Raw genomic sequence first — 19393 nt, forward strand, 5'->3', positions numbered from 1 at the left:
GGTGGATATTTTGGGGATAATTCGGGGGGATTTTGGGGTGGATTTCGGGAATATTTTGGGGGATTTTTTGGGGCATTTTGGGTGGATATTTTGGGGTATTTTGGGGTGGATTTTGGGGATTTTTTGGGGCATTTTGGGTGGATATTTTGGGTGGATTTTTGGGGTATTTTGCGGTATTTTGAGGTGGATTTTTGGGTTTTTTTGGGGTATTTTGGGGTGGATTTTGGGGTATTTTTGGGGGTCTCTGGGGTGGGCACCCCGGGGGTCTCTCAGGGGTCCTCCAGGCCGCCCCCCTCGAGCTCCCAGAGGCGGCGGCGCATTTTGAGGAGGGGGCGCAGGAGCCCCGGGCCCAGGACCAGCCCCGGGCGGAGCCGGAACCCGCGGGACGGGAGGAGCAGGGGGGGGTGCTCCGAGAAACTCTCGAAGATGTCACCTGGAGGGGACAGAGGGGACATTGGGGACATTGGGGACACTGGGGACATTGGGGACATGGGGGACATCATTGGGGTTAATGGGGTTAGTGGGGTTATTGGGGACATTGGAGTTAATGGGGTTATTGGGGTCATTGGGGTCATTGGGGTCATTGGGGACATTGGGGACATTGGGGACATTGGGGACATTCAGGGACATTGGGGGGATTGGGGACGTTTGGGGTTATTGGGGACATTTGGGGACACTGGGGGGGTTCAGAGGGACACGGGGGGTGACACAGGTGACACACAGGTGACACACAGGTGACAAGACAGTGACAGGGAGGTGACAGCAGGTGGCACAGGTGACACAGGTAACACACAGGTGACACACAGATGACACACACAGGTGACACACAGGTGACACACAGGTGACACAGGTAACATGCAGATGACACCTAGAGGTGACCCAGGTGACACACAGGTGACACACAGGTGACACACAGGTGACACACAGGTAATGCTCAGGTAACACACAGGTGACACAGGTGACACAGATGACACACACAGGTGACACACAGGTGACACACAGGTGACACAGGTAACATGCAGATGACACCTAGAGGTGACCCAGGTGACACACAGGTGACACACAGGTAACAGGTGACCCAGGTAACACACAGGAGGTGACACAGGTGACACAGAGGTAACACAGGTGATGCAGGAGGTGGCACACAGGTGACACACAGGTAACAGGTGACACAGGTAACACACAGATGACATCCAGGTGATATGGGAGATGACACAGATGACACACACAGGTGACCCCCAGGTGTCCCCAGGTGTCCCTGACCTGAGGCGGCCTCGGCGCTGTCCTCGGGGGCGGGGCTCCAGGCGGGGGGCGGGGCCCGGCCCCTCCCCAGGCGGTAATGGCGGAGCACGTGATGGAGCTGCGCAGGTGAGAGCGCGGGAAACTCCGCCCGGAGCCGCGACCAGGTGGCCTGGGGACAATGGGGACAGGTGTGACACAGGTGACACACAGAGCGCGGGAAACTCCGCCCGGAGACGGGACCAGGTGGCCTGGGGACAATGGGGACAGGTGTGACACAGGTGACACAGGTGACACTCAGGTGACACACAGAGCGCGGGAAACTCCGCCCGGAGACGGGACCAGGTGGCCTGGGGGGACAGGTGACACACAGGTGACACAGGGGACACACAGGTGACACTCAGGTGACACACAGAGCGCAGGAAACTCCGCCCGGAGACGGGACCAGGTGGCCTGGGGGGACAGGTGACACAGGGGACACTCAGGGGACACAGACAGCACTGCCCAGGTGTGCCCAGGTGTGTCTGCAGGTGTGCTCAGGTGTTCCCAGGTGTGCCCAGGTGGCCTTGGGGACACAGGTGACACTCAGGTGACAGCAAAGGGCTGGAACTGGCACCAACAGCACCGCCCTGGTTTGCTCAGGTGTGCCCAGGTGTGTCCCCAGGTGTTACAGGTGTGTCCAGGTGTGTGTCCAGATGTGTCCCCACATGTCTCTATCTATCCCCACATGTCCCCAGGTGTCCCTCCAGGTGTGTCCCCATGTCCCCAGGTGTGCCCAGGTGTATCACAGGTGTGTCACAGGTGTGCCCAGGTGTGTTACCTGTTCCAGGCAGCCCCTGGGCGTGCAGAGCAGGTTGGCCGTGGCCAACAGTTTCCTGAAGAAGTCCCCGGGTGTGTCCCCCAGCCCCCCCAGGTGTCACAGGTGTGTGTGTAGCTGTCCCCAGGTGTATCACAGGTGTATCACAGGTGTATCTCAGGTGTGTTACCTGTTCCAGGCACCCCCTGGGCGTGCAGAGCAGGTTGGCCGTCGCCGACAGTTTCCTGAAGAAGTCCCCGGGTGTGTCCCCCAGCCCCCCCAGGTGTCCCAGGTGTGTGTAGGTGTGCTCAGGTGTATCACAGGTATCCCCAGGTGTCCCCAGGTGTGTTACCTGTTCCAGACACCCTCTAGGTGTGCACAGCAGGTTGGCCGTGGCCGACAGTTTCCTGAAGAAGTCCCCGGCGATGTCCCCCAGCCCCAGCGCCCCCAGCCCGTCCAGCACCAGGTCCAGGTTGGTTCTGACCCGGACCCCGACCCACCACTGGAAAAACGGGCCCGCGCTGCCTGGGGGGAATAAAATAAATATTTTTTAGATTTTTTACAGATTTTTTTTTGATTATTTTAGGTTTTTTTTGGAATTTTTTCTGAAATTTTTTTTCAGAATTTTTTGGGGTTTTTTTCAGATTTTTTTCAGGGTTTTTTTCGCAATTTTTTGGATTTTTTTTCCGGATTTTTTTCCAATTTTTTTTTTTCAGATATTTTTCGGATTTTTTTTTTTTCAGATTTTTTTTTTGATTTTTATTCAGATTTTTTCAGATTTTTTTTTTAGTTTTTTTGTTGTTGTTGTTGTTGTTTTTGGGGTTTTTTTTGTTTGTTTGTTTTTGGTTTTTTTTTTTTTTTCATTTTTAAATTATTTTTAAAGGGTTTTTCACCCCAAAATCCAATTTACACACCCAAAAATTCCCCAAAAAATCCTCAAAAATCCAGTTTACACCCCTAAAAATCCCAAAACTCCCCCAAAAATCCCATTTACACCCCAAAAAAATCCCAAAAAAATTCCCCAAACCCCCCCAAATCCCCCCCAAATTTACCCTTCTCCATGAGCGTGTTGAAGAGGGACGCGTTGGAGAAGAAGAAGAGGTACCCGAAGGTCTGCGACACCAGGTCGGGGTGCAGGTGACACTCCCGGGTCAGCCCCAAAACCGCCCCAAAAACCGCCAGGGGGGGGCGGAGCCCCTCGGGGACCCCGCCCAGGTCCGGCCCCGCCCGCGGCTCCCCCGGGCCCAGGAACGGGTTCGTGTCCAGCAGCGCCGGCAGGGCCGAGTAAAGGGTCTGGGGGAGAAATTGGGGGGAATTTGGGTTATTTGGGGGGATTTGGGGGGTCACAGAAGGGTCTGGGGGAGAAATTGGGGGGAATTTGGGTTATTTGGGGGGATTTGGGGGGATTTGGGGGGTCACAGAAGGGTCTGGGGGAGAAATTTGGGTTATTTTGGGGGGATTTGGGGGGTCTGGGGGGCAAAATTTGGGTTATTTGGGGATTTGGGGGGATTGGGGGTCATTTGGGGGGGATTTGGGGGGTCACAGAAGGGTTTTGGGGGGATTTTTGGGTTATTTTGGGGGGATTTGGGGGGATTTGGGGGGTTTGGGGGGATTTGGGGGATTTGGGATCATTTTGGGGGGGGTTTTGGGGACCACAGAGGGATTTGGGAAGTCTGAAAGGGGTTTGGGGGGGATTTGGGGGGAATTTGGGGTTATTTGGGAGGTATTTGGGGTTATTTTGGGGGTTAACGTGGGGGATTTTGGGGGGATTTGGGGGGATTTGGGGGGTCCCAGACGGGTTTGGGGGGAATTTGGGGAGGATTTGAGGGGTCCTTAGGGGGATTTGGGGACGTTTGGGAGGAATTGGGGGATTTAAAAGGAGATATGGGGTTTTTTTGAGGGTCCCCCAGGTGTGTCTGGGGTTCCCCAGGGGGATTTTTGTGTTCCCCAGGTAAATTTTGGGGTTCCCCAGGGGGATTTTTGTGTTCCCCAGGTAAATTTTGGGGTTCCCCAGGGGGATTTTAGGGTGCCCAGGCAGGTTTTGGGTGCCCAGGTGCGCTCTGGGCTCACCTTGGTCAGGTAATAGACGCTCTGCTGGAAGGTGGACATGATCACCTCGTCCAGCACCGCCAGGGCCTCGTCACAGCTCTCCAGGTCCTGCTCCAGCTCCGGGCAGGGCCCTGAACCCCAAAATACACCCCAAAATATGGATTAGTGCCCCAAAATATGGGGATTGACACCCCCAGGGCCTCGTCACAGCTCTCCAGGTCCTGCTCCAGCTCGGGGCACGGCCCTAAACACCCCAAAATACAGATCAGGACCCCAAAAATGGGGATTGACACCCCCAGGGCCTCGTCACAGCTCTCCAGGTCCTGCTCCAGCTCCGGACATGGGCCTAAAACACCCCAAAATACACCCCAAAATATGGATTAGTGCCCCAAAATATGGGGATTGACACCCCCAGGGCCTCGTCACAGCTCTCCAGGTCCTGCTCCAGCTCGGGGCACGGCCCTAAACACCCCAAAATACAGATCAGGACCCCAAAAATGGGGATTGACACCCCCAGGGCCTCGTCACAGCTCTCCAGGTCCTGCTCCAGCTCCGGACATGGGCCTAAAACACCCCAAAATACACCCCAAAATATGGATTAGTGCCCCAAAATATGGGGATTGACACCCCCAGGGCCTCGTCACAGCTCTCCAGGTCCTGCTCCAGCTCCGGGCACGGCCCTAAACACCCCAAAATACAGATCAGGACCCCAAAATACAGGATTGACACCCCCAGGGCCCCGTCACAGCTCTCCAGGTCCTGCTCCAGCTCCGGACATGGGCCTAAAACACCCCAAAATACAGATCAGGACCCCAAAATATGGATTAGTGCCCCAAAATATGGGATTGACACCCCAAAAATGGGGATTGGCACCCCCAGGGCCCCGTCACAGCTCTCCAGGTCCTGCTCCAGCTCCGGACACGGCCCTGAACCCCAAAATACACCCCAAAATACAGAATTGACGCCCCAAAATAGGGGATTGACACCCCTAAATATGGGATTGGCACCCCCAGGGCCTCGTCACAGCTCTCCAGGTCCCTCTCCAGCTCGGGGCACGGCCCTAAACACCCCAAAATACACCCCAAAATACAGAATTGACACCCCAAAAATGGGGATTGACACCCCCAGGGCCCCGTCACAGCTCTCCAGGTCCCTCTCCAGCTCTGGGCAGGGCCCTGAACCCCAAAACACACCCCAAAATACAGATCAGGACCCCAAAAAATGGGATTGGAACCCCTAAATATGGGATTGACACCCCAAAAATGGGGATTGACACCCCCAGGGCCTCGTCACAGCTCTCCAGGTCCTGCTCCAGCTCCGGACATGGGCCTAAAACACCCCAAAATACACCCCAAAATATGGATTAGTGCCCCAAAATAGGGGATTGACACCCCAAAAGTGGGGATTGGCACCCCCAGGGCCCCGTCACAGCTCTCCAGGTCCCTCTCCAGCTCCGGGCAGGGCCCTGAACCCCAAAATACAGAATTGACGCCCCAAAATATGAGATTGACACCCCAAATATGGGATTGGCACCCCCAGGGCCTCGTCACAGCTCTCCAGGTCCCTCTCCAGCTCCGGACACGGCCCTAAACACCCCAAAATATGGATTAGTGCCCCAAAATATGGGATTGACACCCCAAAAATGGGGATTGGCACCCCCAGGGGCCCGTCACAGCTCTCCAGGTCCTTCTCCAGCTCCGGACACGGCCCTAAACACCCCAAAATACAGATCAGGACCCCAAAATATGGGATTGACACCCCCAGGGCCCCGTCACAGCTCTCCAGGTCCCTCTCCAGCTCTGGGCAGGGCCCTGAACCCCAAAACACACCCCAAAATACAGATCAGGACCCCAAAAACGGGGATTGGAACCCCAAAATATGGGATTGACACCCCAAAAATACAGGATAAACCCCAAAATACGGATCAGCACCCCAAAAACAGGGATTGGAAGACCTAAATACAGATCAGCACCCCAAAAATATGGATCAGCACCCTAAAAACAGGGATTGGAACCCCAAAACCTGGAATAAACCCCACAGGAGTCAACCCAAAACCAGGGCACGGCCCTAAACCTGCGGGGGTCACCCCAAAATCCAGATCAACACCCCAAAATAAAGGACAAACCCCTAAAATCTGGGCACGGCCCTAAACCCAGCAAGACTCACCCCAAAATCCGGGTCAGCACCCCAGAAATCCAGGATAAACCCCACGGGATTCACCCCAAAACCCGAGATCCATCAGGAATCCCCCCAAAAAATCCCAGTTTGGTCCCAAAACCAGCCCCAGTACATCCCAGGATGTCCCAGTATGTCCCAGTGTCCCCCAGTATCTCCCAGTATCTCCCAGTACACCCCAGTACACCCCAGTACACCCCAGCATGTCCCAACATGTCCCAACATGTCCCAACATGTCCCAGCATGTCCCAGCATGTCCCAGTACATCCCAGTATCTCCCAGTATCTCCTATTGTTCCCCAGTATCCCCCAGTATCTCATCTCCCAGTAACTCCCAGTAACTCCCATTGACTCCCAGTGTCCCCCAGTGCCCCCCAGTGTCTCCCAGTGTCCCCCAGTAACTCCCAGTGCCCCCCAGTGCCCCCCAGTGTCTCCCAGTGTCCCCCAGTGCCCCCCAGTGCCCCCCAGTGCCCCCCAGTGCCCCCCAGTCCCACCCTCGATGTCCAGCTCCCTCTCCAGCCCCTGCAGGTGTCCCAGTGTCTCCCAGTACATCCCAGTATCCCCCACTATCCCCCAGTATCTCATCTCCCAGTCTCTCCCAGTGTCTCCCAGTAACTCCCAGTCTCTCCCAGTATCCCTCAGTGCCCCCCAGTGTCCCCTAGTGCCCCCCAGTAACTCCCAGTGCCCCCCAGTGTCCCCCAGTGCCCCCCAGTAACTCCCAGTGCCCCCCAGTGCCCCCCAGTCCCACCCTCGATGTCCAGCTCCCTCTCCAGCCCCTGCAGGTGTCCCTGGGCCAGGTTCAGCAGCTCCCAGTAACTCCCAGTGTCTCCCAGTACATCCCATTACCTCCCAGTATCTCATCCCCCAGTAACTCCCAGTGTCCCCCAGTGCCCCCCAGTGTCCCCCAGTGTCCCCCAGTGCCCCCCAGTAACTCCCAGTGCCCCCCAGTGCCCCCCAGTGTCCCCCAGTGTCCCCCAGTGCCCCCCAGTAACTCCCAGTGCCCCCCAGTGCCCCCCAGTGCCCCCCAGTGTCCCCCAGTGCCCCCCAGTAACTCCCAGTGCCCCCCAGTAACTCCCAGTGCCCCCCAGTGCCCCCCAGTGTCCCCCAGTGCCCCCCAGTAACTCCCAGTGCCCCCCAGTGTCCCCCAGTGTCCCCCAGTGCCCCCCAGTGTCCCCCAGTGCCCCCCAGTGCCCCCCAGTGTCCCCCAGTGTCCCCCAGTGCCCCCCAGTGTCCCCCAGTGTCCCCCAGTGCCCCCCAGTGCCCCCCAGTCCCACCCTCGATGTCCAGCTCCCTCTCCAGCCCCTGCAGGTGTCCCTGGGCCAGGTTCAGCAGCTCCACGGCGTTGGCCAACCAGAGCAGCAGCGGCCGCAGCTCCGCCGTCACCCCGGGGAGATCCAGGGCTGGGGGCTCCTCCTCTGGGGGGCTGAGGGGGGTCTCAGAGTCAGGAGGGGTCCCCCAGAGTGAGGAGGGGTCCCAGGGGGGTTTTGGGGTGGATTTGGGGTGTCTCAGAAGGGGTTTGGGGGGGATTTGGGAGTCTCAGGAGGGGCTGTGGTCACTCTGGGCAGATCCAGGGCAGGGGGCTCCTCATCTGGGGGGCTACAGGGGGACCCCAAAGTGAGGAGGGGTCCCAGGGGGAAGTTTGGGGTCCCAGGGGGAGTTTTGGGGTGGATTTGGGGGGTTTTGGGGGTCCCAGGGGGTGTTTTGGGGTGGATTTTGGGGTCTTTTTGGGGGTCTCTCACCTCTCTGGCTGCCGGTCCCCGATTTCTTTGATCTTTTCCTGTGGGGAGAGACCCGGGACCCTTCAGTGCCCCAGTATGGCCCAGTACAGCCCAGTTCAGTCCCAGTATGGCCCCAGTATGGCCCAGTATGGCCCCAGTATGGCCCAGTACAGCCCAGTATGGCCCAGTACAGCCCAGTGTGGCCCAGTACGGCCCAGTACGGCCCAGTTCAGTCCCAGTATGGCCCCAGTATGATCCCAGTATGGCCCCAGTATGGCCCAGTACAGCCCAGTATGGCCCAGTACAGCCCAGTGTGGCCCAGTACGGCCCAGTACAGCCCAGTTCAGTCCCAGTATGGCCCAGTATGGCCCCAGTATGATCCCAGTATGGCCCCAGTATGGCCCAGTACAGCCCAGTATGGCCCAGTACAGCCCAGTGTGGCCCAGTACGGCCCAGTACGGCCCAGTTCAGTCCCAGTATGGCCCCAGTATGGCCCAGTATGGCCCCAGTATGGCCCAGTATGGCCCAGTACAGCCCAGTGTGGCCCAGTACGGCCCAGTATGGCCCCAGTATGGCCCAGTGTGGCCCAGTACAGCCCAGTTCAGTCCCAGTATGGCCCCAGTATGATCCCAGTATGGCCCAGTGTGGCCCAGTACAGTCCCAGTTCAGTCCCAGTATGGCCTCGGTATCCCCAATGTCCCCAGCTGTCCCCAAAGCACCCCCAAAGCCCCCAGACTCACCCAGACCGTCTCCCTGAGCAGGGCCGCCACCCTCCCCAGCAGCTTGGGCAGGTGTCCCCCCATGCCCCCTGTGTCCCCAATGCCCCCAATGTCCCCAAAGCCCCCCCAGCTGTCCCCCAAGCCCCCAGACTCACCCAGACTGTCTCCCTGAGCAGGGCCGCCACCCTCCCCAGCAGCTCGGGGAGGTGTCCCCCCATACCCCCAATGTCCCCAATGCCCCCAGGATGTCCCCAGCTGTCCCCAGAGCCCCCAGACTCACCCAGACGGTCTCCCTGAGCAGGGCTGCCACCCTCCCCAGCAGCTCGGGCAGGTGTCCGGCCGGGAACTCTCGGGCCGCGTGGTCCAGGCACAGCCCCAGGAGGAAAGCGGGGGCCAGCGCCCCCAAATCCTCCTCGGGGGGTCCCCCGGGGGTGTCCCCCGTGTCCCCCGTGTCCCCAGGGCTGTCCCCAGGGTCCCCGGGGTCCCCGGGCAGGCCGAGGATGGCCCTGAGCAGCGTCTCCTCGTCCTGGGCCCGGTACCTGAGCTCGGCCTTGGGGGTCTCCAGAGCCCCCCTGAGCACCTCCCGCACCTCCCGGGGGCTCCTCCCGCACCCCGCGCACCCCAGGACCCCCAAGAGCCCCCCCAGAGGCCTCGGGGGGGGCAGCCAGGGCGGCCTGGCCCCCTCCCCAACTCGGGGGTCCTTGTAGAGCAGCAGGACGTGCTCCCCCAGCCCCAAAAGGTCCCCGGGGCTCAGGGGGGCCCGGCGGGGCACGGGGGTCCCGTTCAGGGTGACGGGGGCGCCCCGGAAGGGCCGCACGGTGCTGGGGGGGGGGTCCCCAGAGGGGTCGCCCCCCGGGCCGGGCCCGGCCTGGACCAGGCAGTGCCGGGGGAGGATGTCGGGGGCGCTCAGGAACGTGTCCACCACCCACAGGGGGTCGGCTTTCGGGGGTCCCGGGGGTCTCTGGGGGGGTTTCGGGGGCTGGGGGCCCTCGGGGGGCGTGTCCGGGGTCGGGGGGGGGGTCTCGGGCCGGGCTCGCTCGGGGGCGCGGCCGAAGATGTGCTGGGGGCGGGTCATGATGTACAGCACGAAATCCTGGAAATGACGGGGGGAAAAGGGTTAAAACGGGGTGAAAAATAGAGATTTGGGGTGAAAAAAGGGGGATTTGGGGGGAAAAAGGGGTTTTAGGGAGGGTTTGGGGTGAAAAAAGGGGGGGAAAGGGGGTTGGAGGGGGAAATTGGGGTGAAAAGGGGGAATTTGGGGTGAAAAACGGGGGTTTAGGGTGAAAAAAAGGGGAATTTGGGGTGGAAAAGGGGGAATTAGGGGTGAAAAAGGGGGTTACAGGGGGAGTTTGGGGTGAAAAGGGGGAGTTTGGGGTGAAAAAAGGGGAAATTGGGGTGAAAAACGGGGATTTGGGGTGGAAAAAGGGGGTTTGGGGTGAAAAAAAAGGGGAATTAGGGGTGAAAAATGGGGTTAGAGGGGGGAATTGGGGTGAAAAAAGGGAGAATTGGGGTGAAAAGTGAGGGAAAGGGGAGTTTGGGGTGAAAAAAGGGGGATTTAGGGCAATTGGGGTGAAAAAGGGGGAATTAAGGGGAAAAGGGGGAGTTTGGGGAGGATTTGGGGTGAAAAGGGGGTTCAGGGGGGATTTGGGGTAAATTTTGGGGGGTTTTTTTTGGTCAGTTTTGGGGTAATTTTTGGGGTAAATTTTGGGAGATTTTCCGGTCACTTTTGGGGTAATTTTGGGGTAATTTGGGGTATTTTAACCCCTTCCTCACCTCCCTGTGGTACCCCCGCACCAACACGAAATAGGGGCGGTCCCGGGGGGGTTTGGGGGATAATTTTGGGGTAATTTTGGGGGGTTTAACCCCTTCCTCACCTCCCTGTCGAACCCCCTGACCAACACGAAATAGGGGCGGTCGCTGGGGGGGCGGATCAGACACTGCGACAACAACTCCAGCCCCGCGCCCCCCTCCCCGGGGGGGGTCCCGCCGTCCGGGGGGGTCCCCGAGGAGGCGCCGGGGGGTCCCGGGGCGGGGGTCGCGCCGTCGCCGGGGTCTCCGGGCCCCGCCAGGCTGAGCGCTTTGCGCTGCCGCCGCCGCGTGCTCAGGTTCATGTCGCTGATGCTGCGGCGCATGGAGGGCCCGGGGGGGTCCCGGGGGGCGTCCCCGCGGGGGGTGGGGGCCGCGGGACCCCCCGAGGCCGCCCGGGAGCGGTTCCGGTGGAGGCGGCGGGACGGGGGGGCCAGGCCTGGGGAGGGGAAAAAATAATGGGGAGGGGGTTTGGGGGGCGTTGGGGACACCAGGAGGGGGAATTGGGGAGGGGGATGTCCCCAACCCCCCCTCAGGGGACATTCTGGGGGTCCTGGGGGTGACAATAATGGGGTGACCCCCCCAAGGGACATTCCCGGGGATCTGGGGGTGACAAAAAATAATGGGGAGGGGGTTTGGGGGCGTTGGGGACACCAGGAGGGGGAATTGGGAGGGGGAGGTCCCCAATCCCCCCCCCCAGGGGACATTCTGGGGGGTCCTGGGGGTGACAATAAAAGGGGAGGGGGTTTGGGGGGCGTTGGGGACACCAGGAGGGGGGAATTGGGGAGGGGGATGTCCCCAACTCCCTGACACTGTCCCCAGCTGACCAACAGTCTCCAATACTGTCCCCAACTCACCTGTGCCATTGTCCCCACCTGTCCATAATTCACTCACCTGTCCCGTGTTGTCCCCACTGTCCCCAGTGTCACTCACCTGTCCCCAGTTCACTCACCTGTCCCATTGTCCCCATTGTCCCCCATTGTCCCCCAGTGTCCCCACCTGTCCATAATTCACTCACCTGTCCCGTGTTGTCCCCACTGTCCCCAATGTCACTCACCTGTCCCCAGTTCACTCACCTGTCCCATTGTCCCCATTATCCCCCATTGTCCCCCAGTGTCCCCACCTGTCCATAATTCACTCACCTGTCCCGCTGTCCTCGTCATCCCCTCCATTGTCCCCAGAGCTCCTGACATTGTCCCCACTGCCTGTCACTGTCCCCAACTCACCTGTCCCATTGTCCCCAATGTCACTCACCTGTCCCCTATTGCCCCACTGTCCCCAACTCACCTGTCCCCGGTGTCACTCACCTGTCCCGTATTGTCCCCACCTGTCCCCAATGTCACTCGCCTGTCCCATTGTCCTCATTATTCCCCATTGTCCCCCACTCACCTGTCCCATTGTCACTCACCTGTCCCATATTGTCCCCATTGTCCCCAATGTCACTCACCTGTCCCATTGTCCCCATTGTCCCCAAACCATCTCCAGCTCACCTGTCCCAATGTCACTCACCTGTCCCGCTGTCCCCACTGTCCCCATTGTCCCCACCTGTCCATAACTCACTCACCTGTCCCGCTGTCCTCGTCGTCCCCTCCACTGTCCCCAGTGTCACTCACCTGTCCCCACTGTCCCCACCTGTCCATAACTCACTCACCTGTCCCGCTGTCCTCGTCGTCCCCTCCGTTGTCCCCAATGTCACTCACCTGTCCCCATTGTCCCCACCTGTCCCAATGTCACTCACCTGTCCCGTTGTCCTCGTCGTCCCCTCCGTTGTCCCCAGAGCTCCTGACATTGTCCCCACTGCCTGTCACTGTCCCCAACTCACCTGTCCCATTGTCCCCAATGTCACTCACCTGTCCCATTGTCCCCACTGTCCCCAATGTCACTCACCTGTCCCCAGTGTCCCCACCTGTCCCAATGTCACTCACCTGCCCCGCTGTCCTCGCCGTCCCCTCCGTTGTCCCCCATTGTCCCCACTGTCCCCATTGTCCCCACCTGTCCCAGTGTCACTCACCTGTCCCCAGTGTCCCCACCTGTCCATAACTCACTCACCTGTCCCGCTGTCCTCGCCGTCCCCTCCGTTGTCCCCATTGTCCCCACAGTCCCCAATGTCACTCACCTGTCCCAGTGTCACTCACCTGTCCCGCTGTCCTCGCCGTCCCCTCCGTTGTCCCCAGTGTCACTCACCTGTCCCCAGTGTCACTCACCTGTCCCCAGTGTCACTCACCTGTCCCCATTGTCCCCACCTGTCCCAATGTCACTCACCTGTCCCGCTGTCCTCGCCGTCCCCTCCGTTGTCCCCAGTGTCACTCACCTGTCCCCAATGTCACTCACCTGTCCCCAGTGTCACTCACCTGTCCCCAGTGTCCCCACCTGTCCCAATGTCACTCACCTGTCCCGCTGTCCTTGCTGTCCCCTCCGTTGTCCCCATTGTCCCCACTGTCCCCATTGTCACTCACCTGTCCCGCTGTCCTCGCCGTCCCCTCCGTTGTCCCCATTGTCCCCACTGTCCCCAGTGTCACTCACCTGTCCCCATTGTCCCCACCTGTCCCAATGTCACTCACCTGTCCCGCTGTCCTCGCCGTCCCCTCCGTTGTCCCCTCCTCGGTGCACCTCGTCCCTCCTGCGGATCTCGAACCTCCGCGACCAGCCGGCCTTGGGTTTCCAGAGCTCCTGCAGCACCAGGGGCCTCTCCCAGTCGCCCACCTCCCTCAGGTGCTCGCCCTGCCAGGCGCCCCCCCCTGTGCCGGGTTTGCCCACCACGTCACAAAGAGCGAACTGCCCGAAATCCTCGGGGTTCAGCCCGTAGCGCTCCAGGGCCTCGCGCACCAGCTGCCGGGCGCTGCAGCGCGGCGTGGCCAGGACGCTTTTATAATTCGCCCCACGAGAAATGGCCCCGCCGAAGATCTTCAGGATGCACGGAGGGGGCTTCTCGTGCTCTGGGGTCCCCTGCAGACCCCCCGAGGGGTGACGGAGGTCGCAGAGTTTCTTCTCGCTGCCCCAGCGGTTGGTGGAGGGGACGCCGGAGGGGACGGTGGTGACAGAGGTGGTGGCGCGGTGGAAAAGGTGCGACAGGCGCTTGTGCCGGGCGGGTTTGGCCTTGGGAGGGGTCGCCGAGGGCAGCGGGCGGGGGTCGCAGGGGTCGCTGGCGCGGCTGGGGGTGTCCGAGGAGGTGGAGCTGGGGGGGAAATGGGGGGAAAATGGGGGTTTGGGGGAGAAAAATGGGATTTTTAGGGGGGGAAACGGGGAAAAAATGGGGGAAAAAAATGGGATTTTAGGGGGGAAAATGGGATTTTTAGGGGGGAAAATGGGGTTTTAGGGGGGGAAATGGGGTTTTGGGGGGAAAAATGGGATTTTTAGGGGGGAAAATGGGGTTTTTAGGGGGAAAATGGGGGTTTAGGGGGGAAATGGGGAGAAAATGGGGGTTTGGGGGGGGAAATGGGGTTTTAGGGGGGAAAAATGGGATTTTAGGGGGGAAATGGGGAAAAAATGGGGGGTTGGGGGGAAATAGGGGTTTGGGGGTAAAAATGGGGTTTTGGGAGGGAAAATTTGGATTTTTAGGGGGGGAAATGGGGGTAAAATGGGATTTTAGGGGGTAAAAATGGGGTTTGGGGGGGAAAAATGGGATTTTTAGGGGGGGAAATGGGGAAAAAATGGGGGAAAATGGGATTTTAGGGGGGAAAATGGGATTTTTAGGGTGAGAAAGGGGATTTTAGAGGGGTAAAAATGGGATTTTAGGGGGGGAATGGGAAAAAATTGGATTCTGGGGGGAAAATGGGATTTTAGGGGGGATTTGGGGCAGTTTTGGGGGGATTTTTGGAGTGTTTTTGGGGTATTTTGTCTTGGGGGAATTTAGGGGTATTTTTGAGGGATTTTGGGAGGATTTTTTGAGTATTTTGGGTGGATTTTGGGGGGCATTTTGGGGTATTTTTGGGGCATTTTTGGGGGTATTTTGGGGGCATTTTTGAGGGCATTTTTGAGGGTATTTTGGGGTGATTTTGGGGCAGTTTTGGGGGGGAATTTAGGGTATTTTGGGCAGCTCTGGGGTCTCACCGGACAGACCCGGCGCTGGGCCAGCGGCGGCTCATCTTGGCCAGGCGTTTTTTGGGGGAGTTGATCCAGAGCCCGACGGGGAAATGGAGCTTCCCGAAGCGGGGGGAGCCCTCCTTGCGCTCCTCGGGGAGCATCTGGGGCAAAAAAAAAAGGGATTTTGGGTTAAAAAGGGGGATTTTGGGGAAAAATCCCGAGGTTTAGGGTCTCTACAGCGCCCCCTGGGCCAAAAATCCCAAATTTTTACCCTCCCAGAACCAAAAAATCCCAAATTTTTACCCCCCAGAACCAAAAAATCCCAAATTTCACCTTCCAGAACTAAAAAATCCCGAATTTTTACTCCTCTAGTACCAAGAAATCCCAAATTTTTACCCTCCAGCAACAAAAAAAATCCCGATTTTTCACCCTCCAGAACCCCCTTTTCCCACCCATTTTATCCAGGGCTCCTTGAACTCCCCCCAGAACCCTCCAACCCTCTTTTTTTTTCACTAAAACCTCGTTTTATTCCACCTTTTTCTCTCTTTTCCCACCCATTTCCCCTTTCCCCACTGTTTTTCCCTCAATCTCCTTTTTCCCACCCTTTTTAACCCCAAATCTCCCTTTTCCCCACCAAAACTCCCCTTTTTCCACCCTTTCCCTTTTTTTACCGTTTTTCCTTTTTTTTCCACCCATTTCCCCTTTTTCCCACCTTTTTAACCCAAAAACTCCCATTTCCCCCCCCTTTTCCCCTTTTTTTCCCCTTTTTTTTACCCTTTTTTTCCACCTTTTCACCTTTTTCCACCCTTTTCTCTCTTTTCCCACCCATTTCCCCTTTTCCACCCCAAAATCCCATTTTTCCCACCTTTTACCCCCCCAGGACCCCCCAAAACTCTCATTTTTTCCCATTTTTTTACCCTTTTTCTCTCTTTTCCCACCCTTTTCCCCTTTCCCACCCTTTTCCACCCCCAAAATCCCCTTTTTCCCACCTTTTACCCCCCCAGGACCCCCCCAAAAATCCCCATTTTTTACCATTTTTTCTCTTTTTTTTCCCTTTTTCTCTCCTTTCCCACCCATTTCCCCTCTCCCCACCCATTTCCCGCCCCCCAGATCCCCGTTTTTCCCCCATTTTCCCCCCCAGGACCCCCCGGGACCCCCCAATCCCGTCCCGTACCCCGGCGCTGGGCCCGAACTCCCGGAGAATTCCCGAATTCCTGCAGAATTCCCGGAGAATTCCCGGAGAATTCCCGGCCCGGGGGAGGGCAGGAAGGGCCGAGCCGGGTCAGGAAATCGGGGGGGGGGGGGCCGGGAAATGGGGGGAGGGGAGGGGGAGGGGAGGGAGGGACAGGGAGGGGGGAGGGGAAGGGGAGAACCTGCCCCACCCCAAATTGGGGGGGTTTGGGGGGGGGAGAGGGGAGAGGAGACCCCCTAAAGGGTGACCCCAAACCCCCAAAGGGACCCCAGACCCCTCAGGGTGACCCCAGACCTGCCCAAAGGGACCCCAGACCCCTCAATGTCCCCTCAGGGTGACCCCAGACCCCTCAGGGTGACCCCAAATCCCCCCGTGTCCCCTCAGGGTGACCCCAGACCCCTCAGGGGGTGCTCAGGACCCCCAAAGGGTGACCCCAGACCCCCCAAAGGGACCCCAGACTCCTCCATGTCCCCCCAAGGGACCCCAGACCCCTCAATGTCCCCTCAGGGTGACCCCAGACCCCTCACGATGACCCCAAATCCCCCCGCCCCCTCCCGGTGCCGGCGGCCCCCTCATGGTGACCCCAGACCCCTCAATGTCCCCTCAGGGTGACCCCAGACCCTTTAGGGTCACCCCAGACCCCTCCATGTCCCCTCAGAGTGACCCCAGACCCTTTATGGTGACCCCAGACCCCTCACGATGACCCCAAGTCCCCCCGGCCCCTCCCGGTGCCCGCGGCCCCCTCATGGTGACCCCAGACCCCTCCATGTCCCCTCAGGGTGACCCCAGACCCCTCATGGTGACCCCAGACCCCTCCATGTCCCCTCAGGGTGACCCCAGACCCCTCACAGACCCTTTGGGGTGACCCCAGACCCCTCAGGGTGACCCCAAATCCCCCCGTCCCCTCAAAGTGACCCCAGACCCCTCAGGCCGCCTCCCTCGGTCCCCCTCCCTCAGAGCCAGGCCCCGCCCCCTCTGCCCCACTCAGCATTCTCATTGGCCGAGCTTTTCCCGCCTCGCTCGACACGAGCCAATCAGAGCAAGGCGAGGAAAAGGCGGGGCGGGGCCGGCAGGTTTTGGGCGGGAAGAGAATCAGCCAATCAGAGCGCGCGCGTGTTTGGTCACGCCCCGTGGGCGGAGCGGAACAAACCCCGCCCCACACAGCGGGTCACGCCTCCTCCTCCTCCAGGCCGCGCCCCTCCTGTGGCCACGCCCCTTCCCTCAGCGGCTCCGCGCGGTCCTAAAGCCCCCCCTCCAAAAAAACCCCAAAAAAACCCCAAAATCGGCCCCAAAACCGCCCCAAACCGGCGCTGAACTCCCCCAGAAACCCAAAAACACCCCTGGAGCAGCAAAACAGCCCCCAAAATCCACCCAAATCCTTCAATGCCCCCTAAAATCGGCCCCAAAACCGCCCCAAAACGGCGCTGAACTCCCCCAGAAACCCAGAACCAACCCTGGAGCAGCAAAACAGCCCCCAAAATTCACCCAAATCCCTCAATGCCCCATAAAACCCTAAAATTTGCCCCCAAAACTGCCCCAAAACCCCAAAACCGGCCCCCAAACTGCCCCAGAATCCCCCAAGTCCCCTCCGGATCCCGAACCGGGCCCGAACCCCATCGAGAGCCCCCCAAATTCCCTGTGGGACCCCCGAAACCGGCGACAGGGACAGGGACAGGGGACAGGGATGGGACAGGGACAGAGGACAAGGGACAGGGACAGGGACAGGGACAGGGACAGGGACAGGGGACAATGAGAGTGACACAGTGACAGGGGACAGGGAGAGGGGACAGGGATGGGGACAGGGATGGGGACAGGGGACAGGGGATGGGGAGAGGGGACAGGGATGGGGAGAGGGGACAGGGATGGGGATGGGGACAGGGGACAGGGACAGGGACAGGGGACAGGGGACAGGGGACAGGGACAGGGGACAGGGACAGGGACAGGGGACAGGGGACAGGGACAGGGATGGGGACAGGGACAGGGATGGGGACAGGGACAGGGACAGGGACGGGGACAGGGACAGGGACAGGGACAGGGACAGGGACAGGGGACAGGGGACAGGGACAGGGATGGGGACAGGGGACAGGGACAGGGATGGGGACAGGGACAGGGACAGGGACGGGGACAGGGGACAGGGACAGGGATGGGACAGGGACAGGGATGGGGACAGGGATGGGGACAGGGACAGGGACAGGGGACAGGGACAGGGATGGGGACAGGGACAGGGATGGGGACAGGGACAGGGACAGGGACGGGGACAGGGGACAGGGACAGGGATGGGACAGGGACAGGGATGGGGAAGGGATGGGGACAGGGACAGGGATGGGGACAGGGACAGGGATGGGGACAGGGATGGGGACAGGGGACAGGGACAGGGACAGGGACAGGGATGGGGACAGGGGACAGTGAGAGTGACAGAGTGACACAGTGACAGGGACAGGGGACAGTGACACACTGACACAGCGACAGCGCCAACGCCGCCCCCCCCCCGTGTCCCCCCGGCCGGTCCCGCTGCCGGTGCCCCCCCCTGTCCCCCCTGTCCCCCCCTGTGCCCCCCTGTCCCCCCCCTGTCCCCACATCCTGCCCCCGTCACCGCCTGACGCACGGCCCGCCCCCCCCGGGGCCACCCGGGGCGACCGCGGTGACCACCGGGTGTCCCCCCCCCGGGCACTGAGTGACCCCCCCGCTGTCCCCGAGTGTCCCCCCCGGCCCCGGGGGCGCCTCCCGGGGGGGTTTGGGGGCTCCGGGGGGGTCCCGGGGGGCTCCAGGGGGGTCCCGGGGGGGGTTTTGGGGCGCCCGGGGGGTCCCGGCGCTGACGCAGCGCGGGGGGGGCGGGGGGGGGGCGGGGGGGGCGCTGCGGCCGCGCGGGGTTCCGCTGACGTCATCGGGCCCCCCCCCGGAGACCCCGGAGCCGCCCCGGGCCCGCCCCGAGTGAATTCCCAAATCCAGCCCAAATCCACCAGGAACCCGCCCCGAAATCATCCCAAACCTGCCCCAAATCCAGCCCAAAATCCATCCCAAACCCGCCCCGAATCTGCCCCAAATCCAGCCCGAATTCATCCCCAAATCCGGCCCAAAATCCATTCCAAAATCCACCAGGAACCCGCCCCAAACTCACCCCAAATTCACCCCAAATTCACCCCCAAATCCACCCCAAAATCCGGCCCAAATCTGCCCAAATTAACCCCAAACCTGCCCCAAATCTACCCCAAATTAACCCCAAATCCATCCCAAAATCCACCCCAAATTAACCCCAAACCCGTCCCAAATCCACCCCAAATCCGTCCAAAATTAACCCCAAAATCCACCCCAAATCCACCCAAATTTCACCCCAAAACCCGCCCCAGCTGCCCCCCAACGGTCCCAATTTTGGGGTGTCCCCATCTGGCCCCGCCCCCTCCCCAGCCCCCGCCCCCATTGGCTTAGCCCATTTACCGAGGCCCCGCCTCCTTTGGCCGAGGCCCCGCCCCTCCCTTGGCCCCGCCCCCTCCCGGGGGGTCCCGGGATGACGCGCGGGGGGGGAGGGGCGGTGAGACATCCCGGGGGGGGGAGGGGCTGAATCAGCGCGGGGGGAGGGGCCGGGGGGTCCCCGGGGTGTCCCCGAGGTCCTGACCCGGTTCTGGCCCACCTGGGCCAGGTGTGACCCCGGGACCCGCCCCTGACCCGGTCCTGACCCG

General features: G+C 60.3%; 1 protein-coding gene across 1 annotated transcript; it reads right to left on the reverse strand.

Annotated features, from left to right (window-relative positions):
- Positions 1–269: 269 nt before the first annotated feature.
- Positions 270–15664, reverse strand: RASIP1 (Ras interacting protein 1; the record flags this gene model as incomplete). The annotated part of the gene is made up of 12 exons (XM_083882109.1): positions 14552–15664; positions 13063–13676; positions 10570–10940; positions 8976–9788; positions 7998–8035; positions 7477–7681; positions 7007–7058; positions 4106–4215; positions 3088–3328; positions 2226–2560; positions 1192–1411; positions 270–433 (listed from the first exon to the last, which is right to left on the reverse strand). The coding sequence occupies exons 1-12, from the start codon at positions 14683–14685 to the stop codon at positions 270–272; spliced, it is 3297 nt and encodes a 1098-aa protein (XP_083738235.1). The 5' UTR covers positions 14686–15664.
- Positions 15665–19393: the final 3729 nt, after the last annotated feature.

The sequence above is a fragment of the Zosterops lateralis genome (genome assembly GCF_965231275.1).
Source record: "Zosterops lateralis genome assembly, chromosome: 37".
Taxonomy (NCBI): domain Eukaryota; kingdom Metazoa; phylum Chordata; class Aves; order Passeriformes; family Zosteropidae; genus Zosterops; species Zosterops lateralis.